The sequence below is a fragment of the Fusarium oxysporum genome, chromosome 12 (genome assembly GCF_000149955.1).
Source record: "Fusarium oxysporum f. sp. lycopersici 4287 chromosome 12, whole genome shotgun sequence".
NCBI classification, from domain to species: Eukaryota; Fungi; Ascomycota; class Sordariomycetes; order Hypocreales; family Nectriaceae; genus Fusarium; species Fusarium oxysporum.
In genome coordinates, this window is record NC_030997.1 from 730,799 (window position 1) to 743,401 (window position 12,603).

The 12,603-nt window shown below is 49.1% G+C and overlaps 5 protein-coding genes across 8 annotated transcripts; 3 read left to right on the forward strand and 2 right to left on the reverse strand.

Moving 5' to 3' along the window:
* Positions 1 to 404: 404 nt before the first annotated feature.
* Positions 405 to 2,730, forward strand: FOXG_13349 (uncharacterized protein). 4 transcript variants are annotated; one of them, XM_018393323.1, is made up of 7 exons: positions 407 to 864; positions 924 to 1,050; positions 1,103 to 1,213; positions 1,273 to 1,319; positions 1,370 to 1,666; positions 1,718 to 2,398; positions 2,450 to 2,706. In XM_018393323.1, exons 3-7 carry the CDS (start codon positions 1,150 to 1,152, stop codon positions 2,588 to 2,590), a joined length of 1,230 nt encoding a protein of 409 aa, XP_018252564.1. In that variant the 5' UTR covers positions 407 to 864; positions 924 to 1,050; positions 1,103 to 1,149; the 3' UTR covers positions 2,591 to 2,706. The 4 variants fall into 4 exon arrangements, with proteins under 4 accessions (XP_018252561.1, XP_018252562.1, XP_018252563.1 ...); XM_018393320.1 differs by having other exon boundaries at positions 405 to 864; positions 1,103 to 1,319; positions 2,450 to 2,730; XM_018393321.1 differs by having other exon boundaries at positions 405 to 1,050; positions 1,103 to 1,319; positions 2,450 to 2,730.
* Positions 2,269 to 4,716, reverse strand: FOXG_13350 (uncharacterized protein). The gene is made up of 4 exons (XM_018393324.1): positions 4,336 to 4,716; positions 3,411 to 4,287; positions 3,018 to 3,358; positions 2,269 to 2,958 (listed from the first exon to the last, which is right to left on the reverse strand). The coding sequence occupies exons 1-4, from the start codon at positions 4,636 to 4,638 to the stop codon at positions 2,869 to 2,871; spliced, it is 1,611 nt and encodes a 536-aa protein (XP_018252565.1). The 5' UTR covers positions 4,639 to 4,716; the 3' UTR covers positions 2,269 to 2,868.
* Positions 4,717 to 5,127: 411 nt separating this feature from the next.
* On the reverse strand, positions 5,128 to 7,426 carry FOXG_13351 (uncharacterized protein). The gene is made up of 4 exons (XM_018393325.1): positions 6,853 to 7,426; positions 6,618 to 6,800; positions 5,933 to 6,560; positions 5,128 to 5,876 (listed from the first exon to the last, which is right to left on the reverse strand). Exons 1-4 carry the CDS (start codon positions 7,338 to 7,340, stop codon positions 5,421 to 5,423), a joined length of 1,755 nt encoding a protein of 584 aa, XP_018252566.1. The 5' UTR covers positions 7,341 to 7,426; the 3' UTR covers positions 5,128 to 5,420.
* Positions 7,427 to 8,695: 1,269 nt separating this feature from the next.
* Positions 8,696 to 9,703, forward strand: FOXG_13352 (uncharacterized protein; the record flags this gene model as incomplete). The annotated part of the gene is made up of 1 exon (XM_018393326.1): positions 8,696 to 9,703. One exon carries the CDS (start codon positions 8,696 to 8,698, stop codon positions 9,701 to 9,703), a length of 1,008 nt encoding a protein of 335 aa, XP_018252567.1.
* An 873-nt stretch (positions 9,704 to 10,576) lies between these two features.
* FOXG_13353 (alpha-L-fucosidase) lies at positions 10,577 to 12,600 on the forward strand. The gene has a single exon (XM_018393327.1). The coding sequence runs from the start codon at positions 10,690 to 10,692 to the stop codon at positions 12,517 to 12,519; it is 1,830 nt and encodes a 609-aa protein (XP_018252568.1). The 5' UTR covers positions 10,577 to 10,689; the 3' UTR covers positions 12,520 to 12,600.
* Positions 12,601 to 12,603: the final 3 nt, after the last annotated feature.

Genomic DNA, 12,603 nt, shown 5'->3' on the forward strand with positions numbered 1-12,603 from the left:
TGATATGCTTAAAGTCCTAGTATGTGCGATGTCCCGATGCGGGCACGGACGGTTATAGTCGAGACCTTTTGCTCGCCAACTTATTCGTGACGCAGTGTTTATTGGGCTTTAACTGTTCTAAGACAGTGCATTGAAACAGAGTGTCTTGGGTGATAAACCTTGATGAATTGGCGATAACGAGACGAGGCCAAGTGGTGGGTAGCAGGACGGTTAGGGAGTAAATGTGTTGCGAGAGGCAAAATTAATTGACTGTGATAATTAGAGACATCTCTCATGATGTATGTAACTGTAGAGGTAATTCTTGAGGTTGGCTTAAGCTTATAGTATGGACCATATGGCCGTGGCGAGATAAGATAAGAAAGACACCATCGCAGGAATCCAGAGTAACCCAAAACAGGAAGGCATGCTGACATTCTCCCCGCAGCTCAAGTCAGAGAGCAAAGAGCAAAGTATCCTGATCAAACAACTCTTTATCCTTTCCCCCGAAACAAACATAGTCTTGATCGTACCATTTCGATCTGCAGCAATAGCCCAGCGCCTGTTATAGGCCTTCGTTATATGGTCCTGCTCGCCAAGACGGACCCCGCCGACGCCACTAAACCATGTCCGTGTCTGAGGGGTCGCCCTCTCAATCGCAATCGCTATCGCCACAGGCGCCCTCAAGCTCCGAATCTGACCTGGGGCCGCTCTCGCCGTGGTCGTGCCAACGATGTAGAGTGCGCAAGTTGAAATGTAATAGGGTGTTGCCAATCTGTGGCCGATGCGTCAAGATTGGCGAGGTCTGCGATTATCCCTCGGCGAGGAAGAAGCCGGTTATTAATCCCGCCAACAGACCGCGACTTCGGGATATGCAGAGTCGCATCCGTAAGTGGAAGCGGAGACAGCCTCAGTACAAAAACTCGGATTATTGACGGTGTTTGCAGGAGATTTGGAGGCCAGATTAGAAGCTCAGAGCAGCCCGCCGGAATTTCAGCCATTTAGTACCAGCACAGAACTTGTTGACACTGGCCGATTCGAGGGCCTGCCGCCTCCGCATTTGGTTGATGAGCTGTAAGACCTCACAAATGACCTATGGGCACGAAGGACTAATTTGAGGTGTCAGAACATCGATATACTTTACCAAACTTCAATCCGATTCATTTATGATCCATGGCGAGAGGTACATCGCCTCTCTCTACCGGCCTGCTCATATGCAGCCACCCATGTGCTTGCAGTATGCCATCCTAGCCGCTGGAGCAAGCGCATCGCCTACTTACAAACCCATGGCTGAAGTATTCTATGTGCGCGCGCGGCAGTACATCCAAGTTGATGAAATGAAGGTGAGTTGTCCCGAGAGCGACATGTCCAGCATGACGTTGACCAAAAGCAGAGCGATAGTGACCAGATATCACTGGCGCATTGTCAAGCCTGGGTTCTCATGAGCCATTTTGAAGCGCAGCATCTCTGGTTCTCAAGAGCATCGATGAGTATAGCGAGAGCTATCCGGCTAGCCCAAATCCTCGGACTTCACCGACTGGACGGGAAAAATGCTGCAGGCTTAACACTCCCAATTGCATTGGACTTCACAGAGGAGGAAGAGCGCAGAAAGACCTTCTGGGTCATTTTCACGACTGATCGTATCACAAGTAGCACAGGCGGTTGGCCGACCATGATGGACTGGAGGAGCGTGAGTACAACCAATTCCTCAACGCTTGACCCTAGCATCTGACACAACTAGATACAAACCCGACTCCCGTCATCAATCGATGCATTGTTATCAAATACCCCAATAGCCACACTGACTCTCAGGCAAGCCCTAGGACAGGGTATGTATGAGCTCTCTACAAGCGCCTGTAGAGTAGTCGCAGTCCATCTCTTCAACGAGTGCTTCAACTTCTCCAGAAATGTCGAAGAAGATGAGGAAAATAATGACTGGCAACAGCTGCAGCAACTAGATGAAGCAGTCACGAATGCATTCGCGACACTGCCGTTGGATCTCAGGTGTCCAGAGAATATGGAAAGCCCTGAAGCGGTTCTCATCAATCTTCAGTTACATACGGCCTTGATATGCATTCATCAATCTGCTTTGACAAGATCGCAGGTGGACATGGCTGCGCTGCCCACTACAAAAGCGAGAGTGATGGAATCGGCGGTTCAAATCATGATTACTGTTGCTTTGGTCACAGATCTGAATACCAGGTTCCGCAATCCACTGGTCTCGTTTGCGTCGTTCATTGCGGCATCATTTTTCTTGTCGGACTTTCTCACCACTGGTGACCTTCAAAGCGAGGCCAACTTTACAGCTCTCATGACTGTTATGGTAGAAGTAGGGAAGAACAACATGTTTACAGCGTCGTTGGCTGTTCGACTAGCGCAGACGTTGAGAGCATCTGGTGTTGATCAAGGGACTGTTGGGAAGGTAAGTTTGACGTCGACTGTGCTGGCTTTGCATTTCTAACAAGTTACTCAGGTCGGCGTGATGATGGCTGATCTCAACATTGATCATCCAATTCCAGGGCAAGAGGATAAAGAGAATGGAATCGTAATATTGTGTCCTACTGCAACTACGCCAGAGCAAGTCGATTTTGATCAAGCAATAGTTTGGCAGTAGACTGAAGCTAGATTTTTTGTTCACCGGCGCGCATAAATAAAAGCGCCATATCAACATATGTGATCAAGGCACTCATCGCTCTGCGTGATGCCACAAAACCGTAGATAAATGTCAAGCCAGAAAATTCAGTTCTATTTGCGCTGATATCGCTTGTCTATGTACGCTTCCATGCGTTGAGTGATTAATTATAAGTCTAGTGTATGGTTATGATGCAGTAAGGCCTTCATGCGAGTTGCATGCAAGAATGTTTCGAGATCCATAATATGCCAAGGTAGTGCTTAAACATGCTCCCGCTCAGTGTCATGGGCTGAGATGGCATCATCAGATAAACGACCAGACCACAAGTCGATTTCGTGGGCTCGTAGAACCTGCAAGCGGCAAAGTCAGTATTTACGATACTACTGAAATACTGGATCAAAGAGCGTACCTTGGTGCGGTGATAAAGCTTCCATGCGATGATGGGGACGATGAAGATTGGAATGCCGACATATGAGGCAACGAAATCGGCAGTGTTCCAATTACCCTTGAGGAAGACAGGGAATCCAGCGACGAGGGTGATGACGATGGAGCCAATACCGCCAAACCACGCGGTGTAGGGCTGCCAAGGCGCCTTCCAGGGGAGGGTGTTGCGGTCGATGCCTTGAACCTTCATGGCGCGATAGAAGCGGATGTAACAGAAGCAGAGAGTTCCCCATGCGATGAGGCCTGCAACTGTGCTGAGGTTGAGAAGCCAAGAGAAAGCCTGAGCAGCGCCACCAGAACCAAGACCTAGTGATTATTAGTACGACATTCAAAGATGAGTATGACAAGAGGGACTTACTCAGATACGCCAAGGGTCCAAACAACCAGGCAGTGATAACTGCTACGTAAGGAACACCCTTTGAGGTGGTGCGGGCGAAGAATTGAGGGAGCTGTCGATCGGTAGTCATGGCGAGGATCATACGAGAACCAACCCAGCAGTAAGAGTTACCAGCAGACCAGGCAGAAACCAGAATGCAGGCGTTGACGATCGAAGGGAGAACCTTGATACCAGCGGTCTGGATAGCGATAACCCATGGCGAACTCTTAGCGTTACCAGAGCCAGAAACAAGGTCAGCATTCCTCGGATCGACAATCAAGCCTATTAAGAGGGCGCCGAGGACGTAAAAGAAGCCGATACGGTAGGTGACACGGTTGGCAGCCTTGGGGATAGCCTTGTGAGGGTTGACAGACTCGGCGGCGGTGATGACGACGGTCTCAACACCGACGAAAGAGAAGGAGGCGTTGACGAAGGCGGAGAGGAAGCCGAGGAAGTGTCCGGTTGAGCCAGTGATGCCATTGTAATCGACCCAAGCACCGGGGTTATTCCAGTACTTGAAACCAATGGACTTGTGATTAGGACCACCGCCAGCAGTAATGACAATCGCGACAATGACGAGACCGAGGAAGCAGAGAACCTTGATACCACCAGTGACGACTTCAGTCTCACCGAAGAATCGGACGCTCATCAAGTTGATCCATAGGATGAGAACAAGACTGATGGTGATGACTACTGCGGGAGTGAGATCGGTCCAGTAGCTGACGAGAACGGCAGCGGCTGAGCATTCGGATGCGATGGCGATGGTGTAGCAGTAACCGTATGAGATGGCCAATGAGAAACCGACTGAAGGATCAATGAAGCGAGTGGCCCAATGAGGGAATGAACCAGCAGTAGGGAACTATGAAGGTCAGCATCACAATGACGCAAGCTGATCAAGGGATCTTACCAGTGTCGCGAGCTCAGAGATACTCTGCATAACACACCAAAGAACAGCTCCAACGACGATGTACGCCAGAAGCAGACCAGCAGGACCAGCACTGGCATAAGCCGAACCAGTTCCAATAAACAAACCCGTACCAATACCACTGCAAAGACCAATCCAGGTGATGTGATAATCCTTCAGCCTTCGCTGCGTAGGTCCATGACCTCCGGTGTTGAGAACAGGCTTCTCATCATCCGTATCATGGTTCTGCACCACGGGCGGAGCAGCCTGAATAGCATCAACGTCAAGACCCTTATTAGACGTCATGTTGATATCACCAAAAGAAGCAGAGAATGTGGAGAGGAGAAATGTTCCATCGCCAAGAAACACAGATCTTTGTTTCTTTATTTAATCTCGGTACTATCCATTTTTTTTTCTTACAAGGCTCCGATTGCGCAATTCGAAGTTTTCACTGCTAGCGCGCGGTGTCCCCTAGAGCGTAGTGAGAATGGGGAAGAATATGGGGCTTGGGGACAACTGATGTGGATCTTTTAGCGGGAAGAGAAAAAGTCTAACCTCCGCTTGTCGGCTTCTGGACTTGTTAGGGGCGAATGTAGTGGATACGATGGCGAATTATCAACTTGAATAATCTGGCCATTTATTTGTCGATAGTTGCTGGTCAGGGGTCCAGAGCGGTTCATTACGTAGAATATTGATGTTACACCATCTCTAGAGACTTTAATTGATGGGTAGGCCGATAAGGTTTATGCGGGTTTAAGTTTGACGGAAAAGGTGTCATTATACCTGATTATGGTGTTTCAGTTGAATCGGGCGATGTTTGGTAGCATACCTCCCTTCTACATGGAATGATGGTAAGATTAGTGAACAAAATAGCTATGTCATTGATATGTTTCGTATCTGCTAGGCTGAAACAAAAACATCCCATTCGAACATGCATTGCGCTTATGGGTTGTGCATTTGGCGACTGTTCACCAAGACCGCGGCGTTTCAGACAACAACGTTCTCGCAAATCAGATCATCAATTTGGTCATCAAGGTCAACATAAGCACTCAACAAAGGAAACCTTCCCGCTCGATATCACCAGCATTTCAGTCGCTGTACTCAGAGCTCGAAGAGCTATAGCTCATCATAAACGATGCACAGTCCGAACAATCCTCTGTATGGGGATCAATAGCATTAGTCCACAGACGCAAAAGATCTCCCAGTCCAGACTTGACAGTCTCCTGGTCTGGCATCCACCGTTCAGCGAGGCCGAGCAACTCGACCACCTCATGGTACGCCTCCTTCATCTCTTCGCGATATTTCTTGGCCGGCGGAACGTAGCCCACAGGTGGGGGTGGATATATTCTGGGCCGAGGTGGACCTGGTGGAACTGGAGGTGGCCAGATCTTGAGAGTCAGTGTCATGCCGGGACGACGAACTGAGTCCCAGGTTCCAAGCATGACCGCCAGGCCGTCTTGGGTACAGAGATCGTAGCGACCAGCCATGATATGATGAGCAATGCCGGGGGCCCAGTTGGTTTGAGTCATCAGATCTCTCATCATCTGCCATCAAAGATCAGTATCGGTCCGTTCAAGACATCCTCGTTTGGGTTATATACCTTGTAAGTGGCACAAGATGTGTAAGGTAACTCAAGCCTTCTCTCTTGGGTATCAATCAAATAGATCGGCTCAAACTCAGCACCCAGCTTGAAGTAGAGAGTGACATTGAGATCAGGAGCATAATGGAAGCCAGAACTTCTGTCAGCTGCCTTCTGCGAATCCGACTTCTTGGTCATCATGGCGACAAGAGTCATCTCACGGGTGCTCTTCCGCTTTGCGACAATGATGGCATTATCGACATCCTGGCGAACATTCTGATCAAGTGCTGAGTATTGCTCGACAAGGTTGGGGCGACTTTTCCACAGACGACTAGAGGTTAGCTTGGAGAGGTTTGCCTTGAGCTCCTTGTCATCTAGCTCGAGTCTCGTGATGAGCTTGTTTGCGTGACTCATGTCAAGGACGAAAGCCATGATATCTTCATTCTTCCAATCCTCTTTGTGACTGAAAGAGAAGAGACGTTGGAACCAGTTTCGAGGGGGGTTATCAAGCTGTTTGTTCTGGATAGTGTTCTCAACGATGGCTTCTGAAGACTCTTTCTCAGTTGCAACTGTTTCAGTCTTCGCCTTCTCATTAAAGCTGTCTCCGTCAACCACTGACACGCGGGGAGGAAGGACCGCGGTACTTGTGCTACAAAGAGTGTACAGTCAGTAAGAGATTATGATAAAAGGAAGGGGAGATACCAACGTTGATGTTGAATAAACACTTCTGAAGTCGTCGAGCGAGGCCTTTGGTGACGGCGACTTATTCCAGGCAGCTCGCCTTCTGTTGTAAGACTTGTAGTACATCACGCGCCTTTCAGCGACGTTCTCGGCAAAACATCGCAGGGAGTTTTCATTCTCCCAAGCGCCTGGGGAACGTATCATAGTTCTGGCTCGACGTTAGTACCTGGACTGTAGACGCATGAAATGGGTTTACTAACTCCATCTGGAGCCGAGCGATACTGCCAAGGAGATAGCGCAGGACAAGCTCAAACTTGACTTGCTTCAACTCCTGCTGGCAAATCTTCAGTCGCGGCTCCAGCCAGTTCCAAGCTTCGGTTCGCCAAACACTCATGTTGGCAAGACAGGCAAAGAACTCCTCAACCTGCTCAGCCGACAAAGTTTTCGCATCTTTGTCTCCGCTTACACTCTGTGTCTTCTTAGCGACAAGAGTAAGGACTCCGACATAAATAGCCCTGCACTTGGCAGCAAGGGAGTTGATGTCCTTCATGCAAGCTTCTGTGAAGATCTTGTCGTTCTGCTGGACCAGTTCGTGAATCTGACGGATGGTCGAAGCAGTCGAGTTGACCAGAGACACCAGCTTTGGGAGTCGCTGGCGAGACTTGCGACATCCCTCAGAGTGCAAGTTGAGTTTACTCGCGAGACTTGTACCCAGCTGGGCAACAGCATCAAGGGTGTAATCAGCCATTTTCTAGAAGATGGCTCTCGCGACTCAGGGAACCGGAGAAAACCGGTGCAAAGCTCGAGGGATTTCAGCTCTCTTTTGAACTTCAATTTCCTCCGTCTTCCTGCGGGCTGACTGATTAACGGTGCAGTCTCACTGAGGCCCCTCCCTCCACTAGTGTGGAGGCTTAGCCACTCATAGACATCTTAATTGCACTTCTGCCTTGAATTATCATGCAGAGTTGATTGACCAGCGTGTCATGCATAAGCCACATAATTATTGATTGGTAATGAGCAGATTGAAATATGCCTTGTGTCAGCCGCACTGCTTTCCATCTACGGCAATAGTACTGATATACATGCAGCCACTGGTGGGTATAAGACGTTATATCGGTGAAGATGTGGACCTATCACTTTATTAATTGCATAGCAATCGCGATGTTTAGCATACAGACAACTTTCACTTTGCTGGAGCAGAGAACTGCGTAGGAAGGAAATAGGATGGCGAGTGGGAGAATATATTTAAGACTCGCTATATAAAGTACCCCCAAACTATTCTTTAGCTATGTGAGCAAAGCTGATAAGTTCACAAATCTTGATACATATAACCTAAATCCTCTGATTGTCATGATAATTCAATTCAGATCGGATAGTCGGGCTCGGTTGCGGCTTGAGAAAGATATCAAGGCTGATTTTGTTGACGGCAACAGAACAACTGCAGACACTGGAGTCTGTGAACTAACGAAAGTACAACTCCTTGTCTTGCTGAGAACACAGTGATTTGAGAAAGAGAACATTTATTAAAGCATTGAAAGCCAGGTTGAACAAACCCGAAGCAGGCTGTTCCTTATGGATAGATAATGAAGAAGTAAGCGGCGCTGTAGTCTAAAGGATTACACGCACCTAGAAGCTTTCTTTGGAACAACAATTTCCCAAGAAGCATCTCGCAACTTGGTGAAGGACAACTCAGTCTTTATCTGGCGAGCAGTGTCTGAGACCCTATGAACATGAGTGAGGAACCCAGTGAGTGGTGACCATCTAAGCAAGAGAAAACAGAACAGAGAAGTGCCAGTGCCAATAGAAGCGTTGATGGCGAAAACGGTACCGGTGACAGTGGCAGGAGCCATTCGATCAGTTTCAGTCCCTTTCATCTTGTCATAAAGAGATTTCGTCTATCTAGATGAACCATTCAACCATCCTCCCCTTTCCCACAAACCGCAACCCTGACAAAAACTCGCCAACAACTTGATAACATCTCAATAACAACTAGATAAAAACTCGATAACAACTTTCAAGACAGACAAACCGACAACCCGATACCTTCCACTCTATCACGACGATAAGACCAACTCCTTAGTCCACCTAGCCATCACATACAACATGGGTCGCGAGCAAATGCAGGCTCGCCTCAAGGAGCTAGAGACAGAGAAGTCTGTTCTCGAATGGGCTCTTGAAGCTAGTCTTCACGAGAAAGACGTCGACTTTGACGATGAGCACAGCAAGTCCGGCTATTTGTCTACCTACACTATGGCGGACTACCCAGCCTCAGACGCTGAAGGACATGCCGCCCCGGCTCAAATTTATCTGGCTGGGTCTATCACTGATACTGAGTCCTCTGCCTCGCTCCACAGCGCTAAGCAGTCCGTCTACTCGGGCACCTCTACTATGGCTCGTATACAATTCTCTCCCACCATGCAGGTTCCCCAGGATATTCATTCGGACCCTGCATCTTACTGCTACGATGGTACTGGTATGTCTGAAGACGGCTGCGAAGATGAGGAGACTATCCGCGGCTCAACTACCTGCAAAGGAAAGGAAAAGGAGGTTTCTGAGAACAACAATGCCACTGACCCTAACTCCCCTCTCAACGTCACCAACCCTCACCCGACTCTTTCTATCTCAACCAAGTTTCTTCAGAAGGCTATCTTCGACAGCCGCAAGCCCGGAACTCCCTTCGTCCGTTCCATCATCCACCGCGACCGTGTCGACGGCAAGGAAATTACCTTCAAATGGCCCGAGAGCATTTTCGGATGCGATTATACTGAGTGGAAGTGGATTCCCTTCCTTGTCTTTGGCCCTGCTGCTCAGCTTGTCTCGACCAACATTGCTGAGGGCGACATTGAGATCATCTGCATGAAGGACACTCACTTCACCAGCATGATTCAGAACAACAAGGACATGTTCGAGGAGCCTGGGAGTCTTGCTGCTAAGTCTGTTCTTCATGATGAGCTCAAGCCTGTCTTCAATGGTCCCGAGTCTTGGGGCTTCCGCGTCTTGGTCTGGCGCCTTCACTCTTCCAAGAAGACCTTCTACATGGATCGTGAGGGTCATCCTATCCCTGGCCGGGCTGGTACTCTGCCTTGGGATGAGGCTGAGGCCAAGAACTGAAGGTGGATGTGAAAGGTGAGGAGTGCTCGAAGGTCTGGAGGTTTTAGCGTGGACAGGCTTTAGGTTGTGATTTCGTGTACGTTTTTTCCACCAGCAGGCATTCACTTTGGACTTGAGAGTGGTTAGAGAACGCGGGAATGGATTGGAGTATGAGAGAGGCTGAGATCATGATAGAGATGCAGAAAATGAATGTAGAAAATGGGAGAATAATGTCACTAAGACATCTTGGATTACTGGACCAGTTAGGGACCAATCTATTCTTCAGACAGCCAGAATATTCATTGCTAGTGAAGTTGTGAATGACTATAAACTATGCAGAATTTCTCTTCGTTTTTATAAGAGCAAACCCTGATTGTATCACGGAATACTTTGTCCCCCCCCCCGGCTTCTATCATGAAACTCGCCTTTTCAATAATCCACAATTTTCCACAAACCCTACCATATGTAAGTTCAGAACAAGTAAGCAGTTCGGCATTCATCGTGACGTCAAAGAAATAGCTCAATCTTCCGATGATGAGCATGGGTCGTTTGCGGGGTAGCGCGGGGTCCGGGGATGATACTCACTTCGTATGTCCAAGGTCGTAACGACAATAGATGCAGCAGGACTTTCGTGCATTGTCAAACGACGATCCCGGGTAAATAGCAAAGTAGTATGTACAACGTGACTCGTCGAGTCGCTTTAGCGCCCAAGATTGCCAGGGCACGATATCCGCACGAATACCCTACATGCCGATCGCTGTTCACGGACTTCGTATCACGGCCCGTTTCGGTCCGGTTGTACGCTTCCTGCCTGTGAACATCAACGTTACAATATACGAGGTTGCAATGAGCTTGTTGATCATTTGTTTTGCCTGTGCCTATGGAGTGTTAATGGCTGAATGGGGAGGTTTAAAAGAGGGTTTGGTGGTCACTCAACCACAAGAATCGTTGGCTGTTTGTTCAAGACTTCTTTGTAACCTGTTGATAAAGGCCGTAGGGACAAGCTCATGATGACTCTGTCTACCAAGTTGACCGCAGTTGTAGCTGCTGCCGGCGCCTTGTTTCCCATCAACGCTGCTGCTCAAGCTTCAGGCCCATACGAAGCAACATGGGAGTCAACCGACAAGCACAACGCCTCACCTGAATGGTTTCGTGACGCCAAATTCGGTGTTTACTGGCACTGGGGAGCCTTCACAACCCCTCAGTATGCCAGTGAATGGTATCCACGCAACATGTATGAGCCAGGCTCAGACCAACGCAAACACCATACCGAGACTTACGGACCACCCGAGGAATGGGGCTACGCCAATTTCATCAATGGTGCTGATGATCTCAAAGGGAACTTTGTCCAGTTCAAGCCTGTTCTTAGCTCAAAGGGCGGCGAGTTCGATCCCGAGGCTATCATCAAAGCTGTCAAGGCGTCAGGTGCAAAGTTCGCTGGCCCAGTTGGCGAGCATCACGATGGGTACTCTATGTGGGACAGCAAGGTCAATGAGTGGAACTCTGTCAAGCGAGGTCCCAAACTAGACTTGGTCAAGCTATGGGCGGATCTTGTGCGCAAGAACGGCATGAAGCTCGTAGTTGCCATGCATCAAGCCTACAACTACAACGGCTTCTATGAATGGGCGCCAAAGACCAACGACACGAGCTTGAAGAAATTACTGGGGCAACTCTCACGCGACGAATCAGACCAGCTATGGTTTGACAAGCATAGAGAGATGCTGGACCACGTGCAGCCTGACATCATCTGGAACGACTTCTCACTCGACAGTCCTGGCTACTGTGCTGATTTTGATGGCCCATGTGCTGTTGCTGAGAAGAAACGGTTGGAGTTTCTCGCGTACTACTTCAATCGTGCTGTTCAGTGGAACAAAGAGGTCGTTACGACACATAAGCATTTTGACGTGGGATTTCGCGACACGTCCACCGTCAGTGATTATGAGCGTGGTGGACCAGCCAACATTACCCGCCCTTACTGGTTGACAGATGATGCGATCAGTGCTTCAAGCTGGAGCTATACAGTCGGCATCAAGTATTATTCCTCCAAGGCCATGGTCCACTCGCTGCTTGACCGTGTCAGCAAGAATGGCAACATGCTGCTCAACATTTCGCCAACTGCAGTCGGTGTTTTGCCTGACGAGCAGCTCAAGGTCTTGCAGGATATCGGAGACTTCCTTGGGCGCTATGGAGAGTCTGTCTTTAGTACACGCGCTTGGGATATTTATGGCGAAGGGCCTAACCAAGTCACTGGTGGTTCTTTCACAGCACCTTTGCAGGGCAACAGCAGTGACATTCGCTTCACACGCAACAAGGATGCTGACGTTCTCTACGCCACGGTTCTTGGCTGGCCCGACGATAAACACGTCTCTATCAGCAGTCTTGGCTCCGATGCCTTGGTTGACCTCAAGAACCTGAAGTCTGTTGAGCTTCTCGGCGACAAGCCTGGCGAATACGAAAAGGTCTCGGATTGGAAGCAGTCCAAGGATGCTCTAGAGATTTCGCTGCCAGCTCAACCAGCCGAGTCACTCGCCTATGTCCTCAAGTTGACCTTTGATGGTGGAATCCCCGTCCCCCAGCCCAGGATTGGTGCCTCTGTGTTCTCTGCTACTAGTGCGACCGGCCCGGGTGTTAGCCTTGGGCTCGGTGACTTCAACGAAGAATTCTTGACCGAGGCTGGGCTGAAGCCTGACTCTATTCGTTTCATCCGTGTTTCTTCTGGTACTAAGTTAACTGTGTATTCTGCGGGCGATTTGTCTGGTGATGGCAAGGAGCTCGATGCAGGCGAACACAAGGTTGAGGAGGGGTCTGTGGGATCGATTGCGATCTCCAAGGCTTGAGAGAAGAATGGCAAAGACCTGGCAGTGCATAGCTAAAAAAAATTTGTATGAGGTTTAATTATAAATCAAATCATCCACTTCAAA